The sequence below is a fragment of the Mirounga angustirostris genome, unplaced genomic scaffold, assembly GCF_029215605.1.
Source record: "Mirounga angustirostris isolate CCGP_5_RB_7025 unplaced genomic scaffold, mMirAng1.0.hap1 SCAF_16, whole genome shotgun sequence".
Taxonomy (NCBI): Eukaryota; Metazoa; Chordata; class Mammalia; order Carnivora; family Phocidae; genus Mirounga; species Mirounga angustirostris.
Window position 1 is genome coordinate 9,614,272 of NW_026991724.1, and position 25,518 is coordinate 9,639,789.

The following is a 25,518-nucleotide window of genomic DNA, read 5'->3' on the forward strand; positions in this document are numbered from 1 at the left end:
AAAGCCTCACTCGTATACACTGTCAGGTTAATAACCAGCATTAGCAGAGCTCAGCTATACCATCAGCAACTCGGGGAACAGAGAGCCTGAGGCTCCAAAGCTGAGGCAAAACCGGGCAGAGCACAGACGCGAGCGAGAGAGACAGCCAGACCTGGAAAAGCAATTCATCCACAAACAAAGCGAGTGAACACGCCACTCAAAGCAACCACTAGTTTTAGCACAGACTGAGTAGTTAACAACTGCTTAGACTTTTAAGCATAAACATCAAAAGACACAAGATGAGCTTTAAAACAATCGTCAGAGAGCTGCACGCTTAACTACCACAAGGCAAGCAACGGAACTGTGATTAATATAAATTACAGAATAAGCAATTACACTTGACCACGGATCCACACACTGTTCGTCGAGTTTAAAGTGACTTTTCACTCACCCTGTGCGTACTGCAGGTTTTATTTTCTTTTATGGTTGCTCGGAAGATGCACAGGTGGGAACAAAGCTTAAGAAAAATCAGAGACTGATGGTAAGACTTTTTTTAGTAGAGATAGCAAAAGTTTCTTTAATTTACAGCAGATTTGGTGCTCATTTGCAGATGTCCTCCTGAGAATTAAAACAAAAAAGGCTGTAGTATCTCTACTTTTAAATACAGATAGAGAAATACAGAAATAATTAGAAGCTACCTAGAGGCATACATGTATACAGGGAAATGTGTGGTTAAAACAAACGATTATACCATAAAGAAAAGTTAGTGCTCTCTAGAAGCACAAAGATCAAGTTGCGAATATTTTGGTTAGTTTATGGTTCCGTAACAGTCAGGACTGGTTCTACGGTGAAGATTTGGTACCTGGTACTCAGTAGTCGATGTTGTTGACTGCACAAATGTTGGACAAAAGGGTGTTTCTGTGGCTATGAGCCAGCCAGTCCACTCTCCATACAGCCCTCATCACAGACCATAAACCAAGGTTCTAAGCTCAAGAATCACAAGAACCAGGCAAGTTTTGGACATTGATCACATAAAATACCCTTGCCTAGTTGCAAGGGGACAGCCCGCTGGGGGCAACGTGTCTCAGCATCAGAGCAATTCCGCTTGGTGGGCACAGGACCCCAGTGTTCCCAGCTCTTCTGATTTTTTGAGAGTCAGAAATCAGGATTACTTTTCAGTAAAATATCCTGATTTTAACATGTTGACAAGTAATCTAAAACAAAACCAAACAAAAAATACTACAATCTACTGTTATCTCTGTCCTGGTTGGGAGGCTCTAGAGGAATGAGCAGGCATAAAAATGTCCCCCTCCCTTAATCGCTGTCACCTCCCAGCTCCTCGAATGGTAGAGGCAGCAGCGCACAGGATTTGAACATTAGGTGATACTGAGTTAGTTACTCAATGGCAATACAAGGAAAGCTCCGGACATTTATACACCACCCTACTTCAGACAAACTCAAACTGGAGGAAATGAGGAATCACAGAGCTGCTCCTAAACTCAGAGCACTGAGGCCTGATAGACATGATTTTTTTTTTTCCTGAAAAAAAAAGAATCATTGAGGTAGGGAAGAGGTGGAGTGAGGACAGAAGTCTTTGATGCTGACGAAGAAAGAGTTCTTGGAGATAATCCATCTCCTTCTGTGGTAGGCTGAATAATGGCCCCCCAAAGATGCCCAAGTCCTAATCCCAGGAACCTGGGAATGTTAACTTATACGGCAAAAGGGACTGCAGGTGTAATTTAAGATAAGGGCCTTGAGATGGCAGATTATCCTGGATCACCCAGGTGGGCCCCAAGGACGTGTCACTATAAGAGGGAGACTGAACTCCACTAGAGGAGGTGATATGATGTGGAAGCAGGAAGTGGGGTGACACAGTCAGAAGGAGAAGAAATGACCAGACTCCAAGGAACATGGACAGTCACTCAAAGTTTCAAACAAGGCAAGGAAATAAATTCTCCCCCAGAGCCTCTGAAGGAGCCAGCCCTGCCGACACCCTGAGTTTGAGCCCAGTGAAATGGATTTCAGACTTCTGACCTCCAGACCTGTACGTGAATAAATGTGTGTAGCTTCAATAAAGCAAACATGCATGGGACATATGAATGATCAGTGCACACGTGTGCACTCAGGAGGGTCTGAGAGTCCCAGGACAGTGACATGCAAACCACTGCTGGTGTCCCTTTATTAAGTTCCTCCCTGATCAGGCCAACAGGCACTATAAAGGAAACCCCAGGCATGCAGCGATCCCTAGACCTGGTAGGAGAAAGGGCCCTTGTGCACGGAGACCAAGAGCTCCCAAATCAGCTGTTCGGGCTGAAAGGATGGTATCCCTTGCCAAAAACCTGACTCTGCTCCCTGACTGAGATGTTCCCCCATATGGATCTGTTACAGTGCTCTCCACCTTGTCAAACGCTCAATCCGGTAACTGTACATGAACTAGGAATTGGAACTTCCCTCGCTAACAGATGAAGTTGTAATGGCATTTTTTTCTTTCTTTTCTTTTTTTAATGCATTTGGAATGCAATGACAATCTCCTGGCTGATAGAAGCTTCTCAAACCCGGATGCAGAATTTAGAAGCCATGGCCGCCTCACTATACAACACAGCCATGCAGAAAAACTGAAGGCAGAAGACAAATCGAAAGATGCAAAAAGTTTTGAGATTTCATCCTCCTTGCAGGGTTCAGTGGCTGACACAGCAGAGTCTGTCCATTTGAAAGAGACTGATTATTTTCATTCTTTTCGTTCATGTGATCACCAGGAAAACCAAGTTCCCAGAATCAAGACATTGCTGGCAATCTTGTTGATGTCCTGCGAGCCAACAGCGCCCAGGTCGCTCTTCCCTCTTCCATCTGAGCTAGCTGTGCACTGGGAGCGGAGGGAAGGCGCTTCCACAGCTGACACTTTAGGGAACCAGGAAGGAAAAGTTACTGTCAGAGAACTGACAGCATCTCCACTCTGAAAGAAGCCTCCACACAACTAGAACCCGCAGCCATTCTGCCTCTGCTGAGCGTCCCTTCCTGTTACCCCAGATTTCTGACGGTCTGGCTCGAGTCACAACCTGCCAATTCAGGAGGGGACGGGACCGCTCAACTTTCGTAGTCCTCACCACCAAATCAACTGCCCAGCACACAACAAAGGTACTTAAAATCGGGGTCCGTTTCTGAACTCTGCAGGAGATACTGGCGGAAACCTCCCAGCATATCCCAACAAAAAAACATCAAGAGATCCTATTTTATTCCACCCATTAAGGAATTAAATCACTCTCTTTCTCCCACCTCTACCTTCCTCCAAACCTAAAGCCGCCTCCTCCTGAAGGCTTCTCTTTTTCAACAACCACTAGGTTTCTTTTCCCGCAACCGTGATCAACTACATAGAGTACTCTTCTGCCTTTGCACACTGTCTTGTATCTGATCCTTAAAAAGTAGGTAACAAAAAGTATTATTCTCTTGATTTCACAAATGAGGAAAGCAGGGCTCAAACAGTTAAGTGACTTGCCTTCCGTTAGCTAAGTTTATGACCACCTGTCTCCTGGGCCAGTTCTCATCCTGACATGTTCCCAGAAGTCTCCAATAAAACCCATCATTCCTGTTGAAGGGCTGATAAAATTCTGTCCAAACACTGATACGGTGTCTGGTATGAACAAGTAAACGGATGGCAAAGCTGGACGTCTATGCGGAATACATCGGGCACTCCTAGAAACCATCGCCAGCTCAAGTGAACGGTGCTCTCAAGCCACACTCTCCTGATAAAGATGTTACCACATGCATCCCTTTCAGGTTTAATGGTGTTCCTTGCTTTTTGCCCCCAAGCTTCATAACATCTTTTTTCTTCCTTCACTGCACCAAAAATAACCTTGTCCTTTTTTTTTTCTCTCTCTCTCATTTGATACCTTTTTTCTGGATGAAGCTACTGTCTGACCTCCAACCAAAAGATACCTAAAATGTTTCCTTTCACACCAAAGACAAGTCAATGTCTAAACCAGTCATTCAGAAAGGTCATTTCAGGACAAACTCACAGATACCAGGGCAACCTTTTGAGGATACAAAAACCAGGAAGCTAGGAAAATACCAAACTAATTTCAGTAACTTGATCGCCTTGTCTCCCATTCCCCAAATGCCTGCAGTTTATTAAGTGCATTAAGTGCCTGCAATGTTGAGCAGGCAATTCCCTGGGCACTCTGGAGTTCCCATCTTTAAAAACTTTTCAAAACAGGAATATTGGCTCTGTTTATAGATGTGGAACAGGAATTCAGAGAAGGGAAGTAACTTGCCCCAAGACACTCAGATGGGACGCGGTGAGGCCAGGTTTTGAAACTAGGTCACGTCTGCTTCCCGAGCCAGGACTTCTTCTCATGCACCCTGCTGCCTCTCCAAATAGAAACTCGCTACCTATCAAGCTTCCCCTGCCTGTCAGCAGAGCTATTTTCAGCAGTGGTACAATTTCACCACACGAGAGCCAGGCTCATCAAATGAGATAATGCACAGGAAAACTCTGAAGAGTTCTATCATTAAGAGAAGGAAGATCTGGGGGAAATGTGCAAAACCAAAAGAACCAAATGTCGCCCGTGGTGCTACCTTGGGACTCAACCACCATTGTCAGCGGCCAACTTGCCAGTCTTATGGGGTGCTCCCTCCTTAAATGCAGGTATGAAGCAGCGGTGCCCACTACTAGAGTCGTAGCTGGTGTCACAGAGAAGACATATACTTGAAAGTTTTTAGTGAAGCAAACGGGAGTTAGGCCAACTTGTTCCTCATGATTTTCCTCTTAATTGCAAGACTGAACAGGTGCTTAAAATAGACACTTTGAGATAAATTAACCTCTAAGAGAAAGGGACATTTTGAAGATTAAATTATACCACATGAACGAAGCAATCAATTAGCAATCAATACATACCCGATAGTTACGAACATTAGATGAAAAGGTAATTCATAGAAGAATAAATATAAATGGCCAAATGAAGAGCTGATCGATCTTATTAATAATCAGAGACATGCAAAAGTAAGTGACACTTTAGAGGAAGTAAAACTAATCTCCAAGGTTGGCAAGGATGCAGGGCAAATGCACATTCAAATGAGTGCAAGTTTCCAAGGGGTGTGGTCTGATGAGAAACAGATCAAGATGTTAAGGTTAGGGAACAAACCCTTTGATGCGGCAATTCCACCTGCAGAAAATAAAAACTACAGAAGAGTCACGGATGGGTACAAACCCTTAACTATAAAATGTTCATCTCCATTCGACAGCTACCACAAAAAGCTGAAACTCACCCAAATGTGCCACAGTGGGAGAACGTTAAGAACTACATTAAGAAAATACCACTCAACCACTTAAGATGTCAAGATTTAATGGCAGGGAGAGGTGGTCATGTTCCACCATTCAAAAAAATAACAACAGAAGGGAGGGGAAGGGAAAAATGCTCAGAATCCTATGTGCTAAATATTAACAATTATGTCTGGCTGGTAAGAATTTGGGGTAATTTTTTTTCTTTTCTTATCTACATCTTTTTTTATTTTTACTTATCTGCACATTCTAAGTTTTCCATAAGGAATTTATACCAATAACAAATAATTTTAAAGTACTTAAATGTGAAGGCATGTAACAAGCTAATCTAGCCTAACACTTGACATATATATGAGCTTGACAAATGCGAGCTCCCCTTCCCCCATAATTCTTCGCCAATACCCCATTCACAACACCAAAGAGGGATCCGGCAGAGAAAGCGTCCGTGAACTAACCCACGATCGAGCAGCGGAGATCACGTGCGCCTCAAACCTCCCTACAGACACCACACCCGGTCTGCCTGCCAAAGAGCGGGCTTTCACAGACTTGTGAAAATAAATTTGATTTCAGACTGGATGAGCTGCTTGGGAAGAGCTTGGTCAGGACTGTGCACTACTCCTTGGAGCAAGAAGGCAGCAAGCAAAATGGAGAGGGCCCAGGAAGAGGGTCCAAAGTTCTCTGCTCTAGTCCTATAACCCACAACTCAAGAGCTGTGTGATCTCAGGCAAGTTACCTCACCTCTCTGTGCTTTCATTCTGACTCAGTTTCAAACTAGCTATGACCACTGGGGTGAGAATTAAATAAGACGTGTGTGGAATCTTTGTGAATTCTATTTTTTTTTTAATATTTTATTTATTTGAGAGAGAGAGAGCAGGAGCACTGGAAGGGTGGGGGGACAGAGAGGGACAGAAGCAGACGCTCCACGGAGCAGGGAGCCTCAATGGGGCGTGAGCCCAGGACCCAAGGATCATGACCTGAGCAGAAGGCAGACGCTTAACCAACTGAGCCACCCAGATGCCCCGAATCCTTGTGAATTCTAAAGAGCTATCGATATGAAATAACATGACAGTGATCAATACACACCAATCTAGAATAAATAAGTACATTTTACAGGTAAGAGTAAAAAGGAAAAATATTTTATTAATTTTCACTTTCATTTCCATACAACTACACAATAAGCTGCTTTGATTCTGATTTTGTTCTTTTTTTTTTTTTTTTTAAAGATTTTATCTATTTATTTGACAGAGAGAGACACAGCGAGAGAGGGAACACAAGCAGGGGGAGTGGGAGAGGGAGAAGCAGGCTTCCCGCCGAGCAGGGAGCCCGATGCGGGGCTCAATCCCAGGACCCTGGGACCATGACCTGAGCCGAAGGCAGATGCTTAACGACTGAGCCACCCAGGCACCCCTCTGATTTTGTTCCTCTTTACAAGAGGTAATTCCTTCACAGGAAAAGGCCTAACTCCATCCACCTTGCTAGTCTCTCCTCAACCCTCGAGAAATATGAAAAGCACTGGAATGCTCACCGCTGCCCCCTCCAAATCACGCACACAAACACTCTCTCCCCTGTTCTCTCCTGCTCTCAAATGCATGAGCACACAATCTTAGATCTTCTCTGAGTCCAGTGAGGAAACCCTGATTTGCTTTCAGAGACAGTACGATGGGAATATGGCTTCTAACCAGAACACGAAGCAGCACTGCCTGATGAGCAACTAACTCACAGATCTGAAATAACTAGATTCCAAGCATGACACACAACTTGTTAAATAAGAGGGCACTTCCTCTTTAACTCACTTAGTTGGGCTTGGCGAGATAAAGACTGGCACTTCATGAAATGTAGTGTTATCTATTAAGCCAAAGGAAGATAATAAATTAAGGCAAGCAACTCCTGCTTTTGGAATTTTGATCCATCTACCAAAGACCTCAATTCAAGAGAGCTTTGCAAGAGGGCCCTACTCATGACTGAAAAGGCAAGGGTCCAAGGGTTTCAACTGCCACCATGCCTTTTATTATAAAATCTGTAATAATTCCCAGGATAACCGTCTCATTTTAACGAATTTTTATTTGACAAACAATGGACACATCTGTATATGGATGACCAAGATACTTTTACTCTGGTGAAATCGTTTTGCGATGTTACTAGTCAACAACGCTTGCAAGGCTCTTTCATTTTCAAGAAAGAAAAAGTAAGCTGCTGAGAAAAAGAATCATATAAATCAAAGTATGTAACGTAGCGTATTCATCCTGTCCCCATTTAAAGTTTGAAAATAAGCAGTTTTATAAAGCCGGAAGTGTCTCCTTTCCTGGGCCAAATTTCTGTTTGAGAGCTGAAGCATGCAATTAATGGGCTGCCTCAAACTTTAGAAAGCCAAAATAAAAATCACACTCCTTAAGACCTTGTATGCACAGAGTGCTGGCTACTTGCTTCATATTAAGTATTCGGTTTCATATGGCCTGATTTAAGAAACACATACTGAGTCCAAAAGGACATATTTCCTTCTAGTACAAAAACATATCATTAATAAACAGTCTAATTACAAATAAATTATATAATGCCGGGTGAGGCTAGGGTGGCAGGGGCAAGGAAACTCTATATTCTGAAAATAAATTCTAAGATCACCAAGGCATTCTAAATGAACCTTAAACAGAGGCATTAATATTTAAATATTGCAATTTCCACTTAGAAAAAAAAAAAAAAAACCACATTATTGATAGGCCAGCACACTCAAAACCAATAATGTCACGAAAACACATGCCCTTGTGTAATTTGGCAGAACAGGCTGCTCCCTGAATACAATGGACCTTTTTATTAAACGGATCTCTTCATCCTTGGCATTTTATACAAAAAACAAAAGCCAAAAAAAAAAAAAGAGAGAGAGAGAGAGAAAAGGAAAAAGAAACAAACATGACACTAGTAAGTCTTCCGTTTGAACTCTTTCACCAAGAAGTACAAGGCCTAAAAGATATGTTAGGAAAGTAAAAGGCATTATTTAACAAAAATGAAAGCAAGACGAGCTGAGGAGGAAAACTGTACTGAGACGCTGGGGGCTTTTGTTGGACTGTATCACAGAGCAACAGAGCCCTCTAGTGGACGGGAGGTAGAGCTGTAGGAAGACCCTTCTCTGAGACTAACTTCTCCGGACCATCGCTGTGTCACTCCAGTAAGTAAAACCAAAAGACCTAATCACTTGAATTATTACGTAAAATAACTTCCAAATTTTCAGACTTTATAAAACACCTGCAATCTCAAATCAGGGTAGAAGTCTTATTTTTTAGATATTTGCTCTAAATGATGATCTTGAACCATTCCTTCCCTGAACAATAGCTTCCACAACCCCCTCGTTATATATACACTGGCACTCAACAAATAAATGAAAACCTAAACCTACGTGCAAGTGTAAAATTCAACTCTTCTCATATGACAAAAAAGTTTGAGCTCTAATCAGGTACATACATACAATTTATATAGCATTATACATATATATATAGTTATATATACCTATTTAATGTATTTTGTATGTGATTACCAATGATGATGTGAGGTTCATTAGAATATTTCAGTTGGTCTCCTCCTTTGGATATATAGCTTCACTGACACTCTTTTTTAAGATTTTATTTACTATTTATTTGAGAGGGAGAGGAAGAGCACGTGTAGGAGCATGGGAAGGGGCAGAGGGAGAGGGAGCAGCAGACAATGGAATATTACTCAGCCATCAGAAAGGATGAATACCCACCATTTGCATCGACATGGATGGAACTGGAGGGGATTATGCTAAGTGAAATAAGTCAAGCAGAGAAAGACAATTATCACATGGTTTCAGTCATATGTAGAACGTAAGGAATAGCACGGAGGACCACAGGGGAAGGGAGGGAAAACTGAAGGGGAAGAAATCAGAGAGGGAGACAAACCATGAGAGACTCTGGACTCCGGGAAACAAACTGAGGGTTATAGAAGGGAGGGAGCTGGGGGGATGGGGTAACCGGGTGAAGGGTATTAAGGAGGGTACGTGTGGGGATGAGCACTGTTATACGCAACTAATGAATCGTTGAACACTACATCAAAAACTAATTATGTATTATACGTTGACTAATTGAACATTAAGAAAAAATATTTTATTTACTATTTATTTCAGAGAGAGAGAGAGGGAGAGTACATGCACGTGCACGGGGAGGGGCAGAGGGAGAGGGAGAAGCAGAATCCCTGATGAGCAGGGAGTCAGACGCTGAGATCACAACCTGAGCTGAAGGCAGACGCGTAACCAACTGAGCCACCCAGGTGCCCCTTCTGCGATACTCTTAAGCTTTCCATGTACTCTGAACAAGACTATGTGATTTCCATGGATATTCAGTGTCTAAGAATATTTAACTGCAAAGTGGTTGTTTAATTCATAAGGTACTAATACTCAATTTTATGTAGTATCATTCAAGGACTTTTTCCAATACTGCCAAAACTCAATAGCATTTCAGAATAAAGTAATTTTAAAATTTTTACTTGTAATATATGGATATATTCTAGCATAAAGGAAAAGTGGTCACAAATATTTTGGGCTTTTTGGTTTTTTTACGTTTTATTTATTTATTTTAGAGAGAAAGTGAGCTGGGAAAGGGGCAGAGGGAGAGAAAGAATCTCAAGCAGACTGCCCACTGAACACAGAGCGACAAAGGGCTCAATCCCAGGACCCCGAGATCATGACCTGAACCAAAACCAAGAGTCAGCCACTCAACCGACTGAGCCACCCAGGTGCCCCACTGGTCACAAATGTTTTTAATTTAATATATTCCCAAAAGTTTCTTTAGATTACTTCAGAAATTTTCCCTCTACTAATGAGCACAGGTTCCTAAAAAGAAGATAAATGCCAAGATCCCACTATTTTGAGTCTTGTTGACAATCGGAAAGGAAATTGTCATCAGGCATCAGGATCCCAAATGTAATGATCCCATATGAGCAGGTTTTGACCAAGAAAATGACTGCAAGTTAGCTTATAGCCTCAGATTTATGGGATCTTTTGGAATAACTGGAAAAAAAAAAAAAGAAAACAAGTCAACACATGGTTTAGGATAGAAGGCAAAATTTAGTAACAGGATGGAAAAGAGAGCAAAGAACTGAAGGTATAAAGGAAGCTAGTCCAGCTCCTAATTTTGAAGTGTTGGTTTAAAAATCCTAAGAACGAATACACATCTCTACATGAAGAAAAGCACTCTTCCTGTATTACTGCAGAACTGGTAGAATTTACATCAGATATGAATCCATCATGGTGGTCATTAGTAGGATAAAAGAACATGGAAACCATGCTTCACACTGTAATTTCAACACATGATTTAGGAACAAGACCCCGAGCTTTAAAAAATGGGCTCCCAAAGCCAAAACAAGCAATTTCAACATTATACTATCATTTTGGATTCCTACAAGGAAATCTGATACCTTCATTTTGTTTCAAGGAGAACAAATTTAGGGGTGACTGTCGTAGCTTGAGCATGTACATTTTATATCTCAAAATATATCGATATTGATGTTTAAATAAATATACACAATTAGAATCCATGTAATAAAACTTAGAGAGGATTACATTATATAAATACCAAAAAATGAAGTGTCAGTCCTAAAACACATTTCACTGGTATAGACCAAAGTGGCCAGCTTGTATCTGTCCAGGGAAAAAAAAGTTTTGTTCCTGGTAATGGGCCCTCTGGCTCAAAAATCGAAACCAGACCAGGCTATCCTAGATCTAAAGTCACGACACTGATGCAGCCCAGCGTTAGGAAGGTTCAAAAAGCCAAAGGAATTTTTCATCCTGAAAAAATCCTGAAAGGGATTTAGAAATCAAATTTTAACCACTGGTAGCTTAAGACTGCAAGGAGAAAGTTTTATCATCATTACCAAAAAATATTACACTGAAAATATTTAATGTGCTCATACCTGTAACTGTTTTTTTTTGGTTTTTGGTTTTTTTTAAAAAAGATTTTTTATTTTTAAGTAATCTCTATACTCAATGTGGGGCACAAACCCATGACCCCAAGATCAAGAGTCACATGCTCTACCGACTGAGCCAGCCAGGCACCCCTTGTTACTAGTGTTTAAATGGACGTTTGACAGGGGCGCCTGGGTGGCTCAGTCGTTAAGCGTCTGCCTTCAGCTCGGGTCATGATCCCGGGGTCCTGGGATCAAGCCCCGCATCGGGCTCCCTGCTCTGCAGGAAGCCTGCTTCTCCCTCTCCCACTCCCCCTGCTTGTGTTCCCTCTCTCGCTGTGTCTCTCTCTGTCAAATAAATAAAATCTTTAAATAAATAAATAAATAAATAAATAAATAATAAATAAATGGACGTTTGACAAAGCCTGGATTTTACTCCTTAAAGGTGATGATCATTCTGTCTGCCTGCTGCAACAGACTGCGGAAGTTCCAACAAAAGCCCCTGCTAACAGGAGACCGTCAACAGGGTAGGTGCTGTCCCAAATCGAGGCATTCAGTTAACCCCTCATTAGAAGAATCCTGCCTTTGATGAGCACGTCAGCCCTCAGATTCAAGCAGGCAGCACTTTCTACTCAACTATTTAAACACAGAGACAAATCAGAGCAACTGACAGGTTGAGTCTAGAAAAGCAGCTATGGGGTCCTCTGTGATGGGAAATGGCCTAGCCTAAAACAGCCCCTCTCCCGAGACTTCCCAGCAAGGCTTGTATTTAATGATCACCATTAAATGGTTGAAGCCATTTCCACTCATTTTTACCAAATCGGAGCCATCCAGCAAGCCACTAAGTCCAGAGAGTCGTGACACACCTGCCCCCTTCCCACTCAGTGCTATGTCGAGCACAAAGAGAAATCAGTTCCTCCCTCGTCTCTACTGGTTAGCACGTCAGGACTGCGGGGTTCCGGGCCTCTTGGTTTGCTAGTAGAAGTGTGGGTGAAGACATGACGTCCCCCTGGAAACTGAGATGCTGATCTCCACAGAGAGAGGTCCAAGCTACAGCTTTCAATCTATAAAGGTCTTCAGGTTCAGAACACTGGCTGAACAAAGGTCAAGGAGAGAAGAGTGTTAGTTTCTGAGGAGGCGACGTCTGAATGTTCATAGCTCCCTAAAAAGGGGGACAGAGCCGAAGCAAGCGGTGCAAGACATTGGTGAGATGTCCCCAGAGGTCACAGAGTGTGTGCCACCAAAAGCTTCCTGTGGCCCGGGACTTCAAATGTATCTAAATGTTATCTAAATCGGGGCTGCTTTAGAGAATGTCGGGGTGATCTTGCTTTGAAAGGGACTAAATCATCTAATGCAGGGGCTGGCAAACGTTCTCTTTAAAGGACCAGATAGTAAGTATTTTAGGCTTTGCAGGCCATGTGTTCTCTACTGTAATTACTCAATTTTGCAGAAAGCACGAAAACTGCCACAGGAAAAAGGTGGAAATAAGTGGGCGTGGCCATGTTCCATAAAACTGTAGTTACAAAATCAGACAGCAGTCACATTTAGCCCATGAGCCACAGTCTGCCTGCCAACCCCCAATCTAGACACCTGAACCCAAACAACAGCAATACCTAGTTACAGACTTCAAGTGTAAAAACAAAGATTTCATGAACTCGTAATGCTTTATTCTGACATCTCCTCAGAATCCTTGCATCTTCCAGAATCACCCTGATCTTTTTGAGCTGAATTAAGTGGGAATCCCTCTAAATGCCTTAGTACTATAAACCACTGAAAATTCTATCGCTCCAAACCAACTTACAGCCAGAGGAGGAAGACAATCACACAAAACCTGCTCAGAGGCCACTTCAAAGGGGGTAGTATCTTAGTGCAACACTGAAGCTCATCAAGGAAAGGTATCCCCTCTTACCACCTGATCATCCCCTCCCACCACAGAGAGAGCATCACCGACAGCAACTCCAACAAAGCAATGCCTGTGGAGAATTAAAAAAAATTAAAAATAAAGAATCACTGGAAATATCAGGTTTGGAAGTCAGGTCACCTACGTTTTTAGTCCTGGAGCCACCACTCTCTAAACACTGCTATGCTTTGTGGCAGCCCACTGCACTTAGAAGAGAACAGACACCCACAAGGCTCAAGGCTGGACAGCTAATACACAGAAAACAGGCTCCCGGGAACAGCAAAAGAAAAGTGAACACCAACACCATTAAAGCTCGGATAGAAGAGGACTCCTGAATGCCCACACGTCTTGGAAATGAAGATGCCTGAGTCACTCTGCATTCAGTCACTTCATTTGAAATGTGCAGAAAAGTGGTGACAGCAATTTATAGAGGGACATGTTTCATAGTTCAGGAGAAGGGAGGACTTTATCCGGAAGCCACAGCCTACTTGGGCAAGGACACTTTCTAAGGCAGCCACGCAGGATACAAAAAGTGAACTTAGTTACGACGAAAAGCCGTGTGCCTATCTTCAGCCTCTTTTCTTTAAGCCTGAAACCATTGCTGCCAAGTAAAGTGATTTGCAAGGATTTGATTGCTTGGAATTTTCAGGGCGATATTATTTCAAAAATTAAGAATAAAAATCTTTCACATCCACCAAGACCTATGCTTCCCAAGAGAGGAGAAGGGAGGGGGGTAGCCGGAAGCACTGCAGGCAGTTTCTGAGGGAAGGCTGGAGCCGGGGAAGGAGTGCGGGTGTTGGCATAGGAAGAGCTGGTCGCCCCAAGACCATCCCAGCACTCCTTCCACTCTTAAGCTTGACGATTTGCGACCACATCCAGCTGGACCAGAGAAACCTGCTTGCAGTGTCCGCAAAGTTGACCATGGACATCAGAAAGGAAAGGTCTTCAAGAAAGAGGAAGCGGGAGCAGTGAAGAGGCACGGAGTTTCCTCTAAGAGGCTCGAGGTCCATTCTAATCAACACATTTATTCTCGATGCTTCAGAATCCCTTCCTTTATGATTAAAGATCCAATGAAACAAAGCTCTTTGTATGCTCTGAACCAGCTCAACTAGTCCTGGATCATGATGTCCTTAAGTCTGACGCTGCAAATCTTTGGCAGAGCATTAGGAGCACCAAGGTCTGCTATCTAACGTCAGACGGAACAAAGTTTGAACACTTACGCAGAAAATAACCAGTAGTCACGTTGCTTACTAATTAAAGGAAAAAACTGTCTCTCTAGAAGAGTAAAGGAATGAGATCTTTTAATTTTCTGGTTAACTAATTGTTAAATAAAAAGAGGCATTTTACTTAAGTCCTTAAGTACTTATTTTCTCTTAATTATTTTCCACTGTACTGGTCCACACCCTCATATAACAGTAGTCAATGCAATCAACACAATATATTGTTTCTTGGGTGACTGAGGATCCAGTCGTTATTTTTAATACAGCATCATCAGTTTCGATATCAATGACGATTATATAGAATCCACCCCAATAGAGAAGCTCAGAAAATTGAACTGAACATACTCTGAGCCTAGGGTGAGGTCCGAGAGTTGATTTTAAATAAATCCCTTTCCCTTTTTTTAAAACTTCATTTGCCTCTCTGCCTTCACAGACAAGTACAGTCAAGAGCTCTGCTCTGGGACTGTCACCTGTTAGACTAGACCCTCTGCCATGCAATAACTGATCCTCCAAGAATGTATTTTCACCCACTGTGCTTCCCCTGATGATGCCGGGAATGCTTTTGGAGGTTCGAGAAGGGGTCACTGAAAATGAAGAAGGATGGAGAAAGGAGACAGCGGAGGAGGTGCAGAAAGGCACGAGGAGACAAAGCTTATGAAAGAGAAGGCCAACGAGGGGGGCAGTGGGGAACTGTGAGGGGTCAAAGGGCAGATAGAACTTGCCAGAAAACAGCCCAATGTAATTCTATGTTTCGTCTGTGTAAATTAACCTGAAGATGTAAATCCCCAGGGCAGTTCGGTTCTTACAGGTACGTACGCTTCTGTCAGTGGATCAAAACAGAGTAAGAGTAAAATCCCGCGGAAAGCTCTCGTACAAGCATCTGCTCTGCCACTGTCCCTTTTAGCAGCCCTGTTTGCTAAAGGAAGGGCGGCCTCTGGAGCCATCTACCTGTGCCAGTCACTGCAGTTAAACACTGGCGGTTAAGACGGTCAATCCAGAGGTTAAGACAAGGACTAATTCTCCAACTTTACAGAGAAACAAGATCCTGTTTCCAAAGGAAAATGATACTCTCATTGACCAGGTGAAACCTGCAGTACCCTTTGTTCCAAAGTCATGATAGGTTGTTGCTCCTGCTATTCCATTACCAATCAATTTTGGTTTCAACAACCCAAGTCACTGAAATGTGTCCAGACACCACACAGACCAGGCCAGAAACCCTTAAACGGAACCTGTTTGTCTCTAATCCTTGAATACCAGAATAGCCACAGTCTTTTGCTGAGTGTTCAGCTCTCAGAGAATTCAAGGTCAGCCCTTCCACGGCCTTCCATGAGAACAGTGGGATTTAAAAAGAGGCCAGGGTCTTAACAAAACGACAGCAGGAAAGCTATAAATACATTTTTATATTAGAGAATCATTCTAAAAGATTTCATTGTAGTTCAAATTCAAGTGGATTTCATTATAGCAGGGACAAAAAATCACAACGACTGTAAAGGACGGCCTACCTATTCCTGAATTAGCTCCAGTAACCACGACCACTTTGCCAGTGAAGTCCCGGCCCTGGAGGATCTCCATGGCGGTGGTACTGCCGTCGTATCTCTGCCTGCTGGTCGGCTTCGTAGGGTTATCATCCACCGTAAATGCCAGTCTCGGGTCCAAATAAGTGGTTCTTTTGTTTATATGGCTGCAAAGAAAAGGAGAAAACAGTGAACCCAGGCATTTATAAATGTAAGACCATCTTTTTTTTTTTTTTTAAGATTTTTTTTTTATTTATTTATTTGAGACAGAGAGAATGAGAGAGACAGAGAGCACACGAGAGGGGGGAGGGTCAGAGGGAGAAGCAGGCTCCCTGCCGAGCAGGGAGCCCGATGCGGGACTCGATCCCAGGACTCCAGGATCATGACCTGAGCCGAAGGCAGTTGCTTAACCAACTGAGCCACCCAGGCGCCCTGTAAGACCATCTTATAGTTTAGGCGAGGCAAACCCCATTTTTCATGTACTAAAAAGGTTTATTCTTAACCCCAGAAAGAACTGGCGTCCATTTAAGTCTGTCTTCTGACCTCCAAAAGGATTGTATTCCTGCCTGGAAAGATAGTCATCAAATCCTTTTCTTCAGAACTGCCTGTGAAATACACTGTAGCATATAAAAAGCACTGCCTTGTATCCTGAGATTTCAAAAAAGGAAGCAGCTTTGGGATTTTTTTTTTTTTTTAATTCATGTAAATGTGGCTGTTAAGATCTGTCAGCCATTGGGCGCCTGGGTGGCTCAGTTGGTTAAGCGACTGCCTTCGGCTCAGGTCATGGTCCTGGAGTCCCGGGATCGAGTCCCGCATCGGGCTCCCTGCTCGGCAGGGAGCCTGCTTCTCCCTCTGACCCTCCCTCTCTCATGCTCTCTCTCTCTCTCTCATTCTCTCTCTCAAATAAATAAATAAAATATTAAAAAAAAAAAAAAAGATCTGTCAGCCACTGTTGTCAGTAGATTTCAGTGAAATCTCTGAACCCTGCGCAAGGGCGTAAGAAAACTGGTAGGAGGTGGCAAACTCAAAATGATAAAAAGTCTGAACATTCTGAAGTTCTGATGATTTTCATTTCAAGACCATATTCACATCTCCTCCGAGCACTGTAGTTTGGATTTGGAGGTGATCTAAGTCTTATAGAAACTCAAATATATTAGTATATATGGATTAATGGGTTACTCCTATGTAACAGATTTATTTTTTTACATTTTTAAATGTACTCTTTGGATCTGAGACAAAAGATCTCAAAATATCTTTAAAAACATTAAGAACTAACTCTCCAGAAATAAACAGATGAGATTTTGTGATTTCAAGTTTTTCTGTAACATGTATGTGCTTAAAATAATAATATAGCTTAAGATCTATACTCATCACCCTAGAAATACAAAGAGCCAAGAAGAATCCAGCTTTCGTTTTACTTATAACCGGAGCTGCCAGCGAAGTGTCTGGAAGGGTATCCCGCCAGACACCACAGTACTGCCTGGCCCACAGGTGCACACCTCTCCTGGCTCCTCACTGACATCCCCTGGGTGGCCTGAAAGAAGCTATGGTGAAAGGATGTGCCCCATGGAAACAGACCTGGGCATCCCCCCGCCCCCACCAGAGTTGGCGGGGAACCATTTACCAGCACACTGCTGTAACAGGCGGAGAGGTGAGCGGCCAAGGAGTTACACAGGAACTTAACAACATCAATGCTCAGGAGGTAATTTGGTAAGTTACAGTCTATCGGTACAAAATAATACTCCATGGCCATTTAGCACCACTGTCTTGAAAAAAACAAACAGGAGAAAATGCTCACAAGACATTATGTGGAGAAAGGTTACTACACAATTCACAAAGTGCACTCCCTACCTTTTTTTTCTTTGAAGGAAGCAGACTTGGAGAATAAATAAAAAAAATTATTAAAAGTAGTTATTCCTACTGGTAAGATTACAGTTACATACTACATATTTTTCTATATTCGAGGTATATTACTTTAACAACAAAAAATTCCTATTGAAAGGCAAAACGACTGAGAGGAGTTTCTATATAGACACTTACTCGACAAAAAAAACTTGTCCATTCTCATCGGTTTCTTGTTCCCATCCATACGGCAAATCTGAAACACAGGAAGACTGGCAGGTCTGCGCGCGGCAGGGGTGGGGTAAACGGAGGCCCAGGGCCCCGGTCAGAAGGCTCCATGCCCTTCCAGCCCCCGCCCCGAAGCCTATCCCACCAACCAGCAGCCTCACTGGGCCACCTCAGGTTGTGTGTACCAACCATGGCCGTTATAAAAAGCCCATGAGAAATCACCCTCACCATTCCTCCCCACTCTCATCGCCTCCTTCTGCCACATCCCGTGAGCTCCTCCGAGAGAGAGCCTGATTCCTTGATGGCTCCCTCCTAGAGAACCTTCCAGGAATGACAGAGCAGCCTGTCACCTGATTGTGACAGTTTTGCTATCTATTCATGCTTTAAATACAAGTATGTCATAACAAATATGTTATGACAACAACATACAAACCTCCTGCTATTCGTTTTCTTTTTCCGGTTTTCGGATGTTCCCACTGGGTCTTCTCCTCAGCGTGACTGTTAAAAAAAAAAAAAAAAAAAAAAAAGCTAAAACTCCACAAAAAAATAGTAAGTGAAGGTTACACTTCTAAAAATTAATCAACTGCATTGTGCCGCCCCCCTCACCAACAACACTATTTCCCAAGAGTAGTAAAGCCAGAGTTCAGAAAAGAAATACTCAGAACATAAATGCTACTGTCTACATCAGGTCCAATTCCCTGCATGGGAAGGAGAAGCAGCCCAAGGAAATCTGAAAGCCTGTCTTTGTGAGCAGGCTGTGGAGGATGAGGAAGAGAAGCAGACTGGAACCCCAGTTGTAGGTCAACTTTAGGAGCCTTAGTGAATCACTCAGAGTATCTAGAGGGGTTTTGCATTTGTTTTAGTTTTATCCCAGGACAGATGAACAGACTTCAGTCTAATTTATGATGCTGATATTTAGATATCATTTAGATAATTAATCTTAAGTATTTATTCTTTCCACAGATAAAACTTTGAAGTGTTTTAAGCACCGACTCCTAACTGCTCCCAAGAGGTATTTAAGAATGCAGTTAGAGGGGCGCCTGGGTGGCTCAGTTGGTTAAGTGACTGCCTTCGGCTCAGGTCGTGATCCCCGGGGTCCTGGGATCGAGCCCCTCATCAGGCTCCCTGCTCCGCGGGAAGCCTGCTTCTCCCTCTCCCACTCCCCCTGCTTGTGTTGCCTCTCTCGCTGTGTCTCTCTCTGTCAAATAAATAAATAAAATCTTTAAAAAAAAAAAAAAAAAGAATGCAGTTAGAAAGCCCCAAAGGTCACCTAACTGCAACCTAGCCAAGTTACTCAACTTTGGTGCCTCAATTTACCTATCTGCAAAATGGAAATGATCCTAGAACTGATCTCAAGGAAATGCTATGAGGATAAGGTATATCAAGGACTGAACACAGTACATGACATATAAAAAGCCCTCAAAAGTGCTACCTATTATAAACAAATCAAATATATAAACTAGTCCTATTTCTGTGGAATTTAGCATTTTATCTAACAGCACACAAAGTTACAATTAAAATCGTGAGCCAATAACAGACTAGAGGTACCGTCAACAGGTGATAAAATATCAAGAAAAACAAAATTACTTCAACAGAGAAGCAGCTGGATGTTGCAAGAGGCATTCCCAGGGGAGGCTGAATTTCCTAAAAGTTCACATACTCATGCCAAAGTAGAAAATAATAATCACTGATATCTAGATGATAAAATCTGAATATGCCTTCCCTACCGATTACTTTAAAGAGAACATATAGAGAGAGCATGAATCTGCTGTAAAATTCTACACGAGGCAAACAAGGTTTTTGGGGGAACTGTGGGCTTCCGGTCTGTTTCTGCAAACTCTCAGTGATGGGTGCAGCAGCTCTGTGGACACTGGACTCAGGAGGCCAAAGACCCGGGCTCCCGAATACCTGTAATCAGTCAGCCAGTCTCCCTGGCCCCATACCCACCTCACAGAGCTCTTGGAAAGGTAAGTGACACCCTACTTGTGACAGTGACTGGCGAACAATGAAGTCACTGTACAAAGGCAGGGTATCAGCAGCCCGGACCAACGTCTACTTGTACATCGACCACCATGAAATCCTGCTCGCAGAAAGGGAGAGCCTGAGTCCCTGGTAAGGACAAGCTGCTCCTCGTGGACACAACCCCTGCTCCTCCTTGCAAACTGAAGGGAACAGCGAGCAAACCAGACGCTGGCAAAGACCTACACCATTCCTGCTCTTTGCTTTGCTTTCCTCCTCATGCTTCTTCAAGAAAACTTTACAGATATGATTTTACATTTTCCTCTGCCTGGTGTTAAAAGTAGTTTGCAACCCACAGGCAGGCATCAAATGAGCTTTGAGCCAAGCTCCAAAAAGACCTGCCCTCAAGAATCCAAAAAGTGCCCCTGTGAGTGGAACGCTGACCCCTACAGCAGACCAGCGTCCAGCTGAACCCCCAGACACCCAGCCCTGTGCCTGGCCCGAGGAGTCACCCAAATGTAAACGGGCAGCATGAATAAATGCTTTCCGAAGGAGTAGGAAAACTCACTGAGAACATTTTTTTTTCCATCCTGAGAGACATTTTAAAAAAAACAAGATAAACATTGTCACCCCCATGTTTTTTACTTTGACAGAAAATGCCTAAGTCAAGGTTTCTTACCACTGGCAGTCCTGACATTTAAGCCACATCATTCTCTGCTGTGGGGGCTGTCCTGTGCACTGAAGGACGATTAGCTGCATCCCCCATCTCTACCTACTAGATGCCAATATACCATAGTTGTGGCAACAGAAAGTGTCTCCAGACATCTCCAACTGTCCCCTGAAGGACAGTGTCCCTGGGGGAGAACCCCAGGCCTGACACAAAAGAAAAGAACATAATTTGGCAGTGAGGATTTCAGAGTTCAAATGCTCATGAGTTCCAGCTCTCCCACTCACCAGCTATGTGCCCTTAAAGAGGTGTTTGACCTCCCTGTGCCTCAGTTTCCCCATCTGTAAAATGGGGATAATAGAAGCATCTACTCCTTGGGGCTAGTGAGGACCCAATGAGTTAACATGTGTGAAGAACTAAGAACTAGGCCTTTCATATAGAAGCATTAATTTAAATAAATACTTACATATAAAACAATTAGAAAGTGTTCTTAATTGTAACCTAAAATGACTTAATGAACAGAAAATCACGACATATGTCCCCAAAGTGTTATCTTCCTCTCCTTTAAACAGAAGCCCTCTTCTATTTTTCCTTCTTCAATAAGCTTTTTGTCATTTAAAGAGATAATTAACAGGGATCTTAAACCAAAAGGATCAAAATGAAATTCATACCACATTACATGGATATCACTTTCAAGTATGCTGTTCTAGAAATTTGTTTTCGAAGTTAACTTGGAGACAGAGATCTGACTGTGAGGAGGGCCGGCCCCGTGGACCAGGGAACCATCTCCCGACCAGGCAAGGCCGGCTGGCTCTCTGGCTGCCAAGACGCCAGGGCTTCAGAAGGAAAGCAGCTGGGGGTGGAGGGCCCAGGAAGGCCCAGCGACAGGCCCAGGCACTGAGACCTTGTCCTTCCATCCCCACCTCCTGGCTTGGGCAGAAGAGCTGCCCTGGACCGTGCAAAGAGGGGGGAAAGGCCCACCAGCTCTCTCTGGAGCCAGGTCTGCCCTCAGTGGCAGGACGGTTCTCTCCCTGAAAGCCCAGCCTGGGGTCCCTGGAGCCATAGGACATGTGTGCTCCTGAGGTCTGTGAGTGCACCACGGGACGCATGGGAAAGCACAAGGGGCCAAAAGAAGCCACACAACAGGAGAGGGGCAAAGGCATGAGTCGGGGAGGGGGGTCTCATTGGGGGCTACAGCCTCTGTCCTTGGGGGTGGCTTTGCTGTGGTTGAGAGGAAGACCACTGGAAAACAGGAACTACTCAGAGGGCAGACTTCTTTTAGCCCATTAACAGTTTCCCAAACCCCAAGAGAGGACAAGTGACCCTTCCAGAGTTAAGAGAAAAGAAAGACCAGGATGCTTGCAGGTCAGGAGAGATCAAGGGGGACTGCAGGGAATTAGGGTTAGGATTGGTCAGAGGCATCCTTCCACCTGGAGAGCTAAAGCACCGAGGGCCAGGGGGGACTAGAGAGAGGGACCCCCAGCTGGGCCCAGCCAAAACTTGTCACTACATTCAGTGTAAACAAGAGACCCAGACAGGCCAGTTTGAGACCCAACACTGGGGAGGCAGGAGAGCCTTTTCAGGGACCATATATGCACCACTGAATGCCCTGGAAGCACTCGGAGGAGCTGACTGGGGTGTGAAAGAAGAGCCCAGACACTGGACGCCATCGAGGAGGAAGCAGATGGGAAAGGCCACCCAACATAAGGTAGGACACAAGGGGAAGAGACAGGGTAACACCAAACTTGAAAGGAAGGCAAGGAGCCTAGGCTAAATGGCCAGAACGAAGGTAAGCCCCACACAAAGCAGGAGGCCAAGGAGGGCTCTTACAGCCAGGATGGCAGTCCTGTGCACCTTTGCATTCCAGGGTCCAGTATGCCACCTGCTCAGGGAGGCCCGAGGAACCCTTCGCTGGAGAAATTAATTCACTCATCCCACACGGACTTATGTCTCCCAGGTGCTAAGCACAGGGGATTCAGAGGGTAACAAGGAAAGGTCCCTGCCCTCACGAAGCTTACAATCTGGGGGAGGAAGACAGAGCACAAACAAGGAGAGTATGGCTAAGATGACTACAGAAAAGGCCAAGTGCCATGACTCAGATAACGAGATGCTGGGAGGAGGGTGTAGGGGTCAGGGATAAGAGGAAGGTCTCCTGGGCAGTGGCATTTAAGTTCAGCTCTGGGGGATGACAAAGCCCTTCACATAGCTCTCCAGGCACATGGATCTCCAGGCAGAGGTAACAGGGAGTGTGTGCTCAGAAGCTGCCTAGAGCCTGACAAGAGCCTAACAGCTCCCTACTGCTAGACTTGCCCCTACCATTCTCCAGAGCCAGAAACCACCTTTTCAAAGACATAAATCCGATGGTACTCCCTGGCTCCAAGCCTTCAGTGGACCCCCGGGTCCTGACGATGGAGCCCCAGCTCTTCCATGAGGCACAGAAGGGCCTCCATACACTGGGGTCTTCCTCTGCTGCCTCAATCTTCCCGTCCCTGCACCAGCACATGGGCCATATAGAGGCCTCCACTCTGTCTCCTCAGCCTGGGCTGCCCTCCTGACCCTGAACATGCCCACCTCTACTTGTCCTGAGGCCCAGCTCAGGTGCTGACTCTCCCCAAGCACCCGAGGTGCCCACACACGCCTCATGTTAGCAGGCTACTGCTCACTATCCACACGCTGCACTGAACTAGCCTTGTGTCACTCTGCCATACAAGACTGGGTGACAAGTGGGTCTTATTTATCTCAGTATAACCAGTGCCCAGCAAAGAGCCTGGCATGTGATAAACCCCCAATATGTCTTGAATGAATTAAACTCACCAAGGTCTGTCTTTCTTTTTTCTTTTTTTTTTCCCCCAGGTTTTGTTTCTACCAAGCAACCCAAGACAGCAGTGGCTCACAACCCTGGATAGATAAGAATCTCCTGGGGAGATTTTACAACATACCAATGAAGGTGGGAAGGACCCAAACCGGTTAAATGAGAATCTCTGGAGGAGGAACCAAGGAAAAGCTATTTTCTAAGTTCTCCAGATGTTGAAAATCACTAATTTACAACCACGTTTCACAAAGCCAAATGATAACCTGCCTTACAGGGAAAGCTTATAAAATACAGATTCCCTACGCCGGGTGTCTGCTGCCTAAGGGTCTCTGAAACCTGTATTTAGGACCATGGACAGGTGATTCTAATGAGGCTTAGGCGGTGCTGTCACAGCTGCAGAGAGAGCAGGAAAAGCTAAGTTATGGCGCAGAGTACTTATTTAATGTACAGAGTGTTTAATGTACAGTGCTTGAATTAAAATTCTGTCAACCCATTTTACAGGTGAAAAATCGGTGACTGAGAGTTCTTGCAATGGCCCAAAGTCGCACAGTAAGGAAAGGGAGACAGAGCCTGCCAGGGTTTCCAAAACTTTGCCAGAAACTATTGGAGTTCTGTTACATATACAAATGCATATATACATAACTGTATTAGGACACTTATTAAAAAATACATTCTCCTAGGTCCCCGCTCCAGACCCACGAGGAGGGAGCTGGGCACTGGCCTTTTTTTTTCCTGATTTTTTTTTGGATGAGGGAGTAAAGGCCTGCAGGCCACCATGGCACCGTGCAGCGCCGCCTCCTGAGCAGCAGAGGGCGCGTCTGGGCGCTGCCAGGTGACCCCCGCCGGACCCAGGGCCCAGAAAGGCAGCCGACCCCAACTCGGGACCGTGGGAGCCTCCCTGAGGAAGCTCCTCAACTACCGCCTCCACTTCGCGCGGCCTCGCCAAGCCGGAGCGCCGGCCCGAGCCCCTCCGCGCGCAGGGGGCATTCCAGGCAGCGCCGGGTCCCGGGACCGTGAGGCCGTCGGTGCTCCAGGTGCGGCCCCCTCCAGGTGCGTCCCAGGCCCGGAGGCCCCCCTGCGGCCCCTTACTTGGCATAGTAAACCCAGCCGTCCTTGGTGGTTCTCTGCTCCCAGCCCGGGGGCAGCTCGTCCTCGCTGTCCGTGTCGTCCAGGCCAGCGTAGCGCAGGGCTGCCATAACGGCAGGGAAGGCGCTCAGTCACCCACTCTGTCGGTCGCCCGCTGCCAGGTTTCCGCGCCCAGGAACTCAGCCCCGCTTCAACCGAGCGCCGCGCGCGGCGAGACCCAAACGCTCGCACCTGCGCACTGCGCCGCCCCGCGCCGCTCAGACGACTCGGTAGCTAGAATCAGGTCTCCCGCGTTTCGCTGCGGCCGGCGTAAAAGGGGCGGGGCCTGGGAAGAACGGCGGTGAAAGCTCGGGAGAGATCGCACGGCCGCTCGGCTGGAAGTAAAAGCCGGTGGACGCTCCGTTACTCTGGAGATGGAGCGGAGCTACGCCCACCTCCCGGCCTCAGGGAAGGGGCGTGGGCCTCCAGTCATGGTCCAGGACTCCTCCCGTTGCCGAGCGACCCGTAATTACTTCCGCGTTGTTCTGACCAATCCTGCTGGAGCTCCAGCAAATGAGCATCCTGGGAAATGTAGGCCAGGCCCAGCGGGAGTGGACACCGGAGCTGAAAGGAGGGATGCGGATGCTGGTTTTCAGGGCTCTGGCCTCTCCGGCTTTTAGGACATTATGAAGCTTAGATGTTCCTGCTCGGAAACCTTCCAGAGCTTCCCATCACCCAGGCTGACTCACACACTTTGTTGTGCATGTAACCATAACGCTATAAAACGTGGGAACGTTAAAAATGCAACATGTAAAAATCCCGAAACTTCTAACAACCCCCGTCTTGGAGAGAAGATGCTCCCAGCCGCAGGATGATCCTGTTGATAAATAAAGGGCTTTTATTTATCAACATTTATAGACCGCTTAATTCCGGATCAAGAATTCATAGACTATCTCTTTCCTGGACCCGACACCTCCCAGAGGTGGGCACAGTTAGAAGGAAGGAGAGCAGGGAACTAACTGCAGTTGAGACGGTATTGCTATACCACAATTATCTGTTTATCTGCGTACTCCTGACCAGACTGACAGAGCACCACATCTTATGCTTCTTTCTATCGCAAGCACTTGGTAAAATGCCTAGACCTGCAAAT

General features: G+C 45.0%; 1 protein-coding gene across 5 annotated transcripts in view; it reads right to left on the reverse strand.

Annotated features, from left to right (window-relative positions):
- Positions 1-24,816, reverse strand: part of WWOX (WW domain containing oxidoreductase) — a 945,663-nt gene extending 920,847 nt beyond the window's left edge. For 2 of the 5 annotated variants that reach the window (XM_064580416.1, XM_064580419.1), the window contains exons 1-4: positions 24,393-24,810; positions 18,299-18,363; positions 17,836-17,893; positions 15,784-15,962 (exon numbers count right to left, since the gene is read on the reverse strand). In XM_064580416.1, coding sequence (XP_064436486.1) covers positions 15,784-15,962; positions 17,836-17,893; positions 18,299-18,363; positions 24,393-24,499 — 409 coding nt within the window. In that variant the 5' untranslated portion in view covers positions 24,500-24,810. Of the gene's footprint in view, positions 1-15,783; positions 15,963-17,835; positions 17,894-18,298; positions 18,364-24,392 lie in introns of all 5 variants that reach the window. The other 3 variants (XM_064580420.1, XM_064580417.1, XM_064580418.1) reach the window with 3 other exon arrangements.
- Positions 24,817-25,518: the final 702 nt, after the last annotated feature.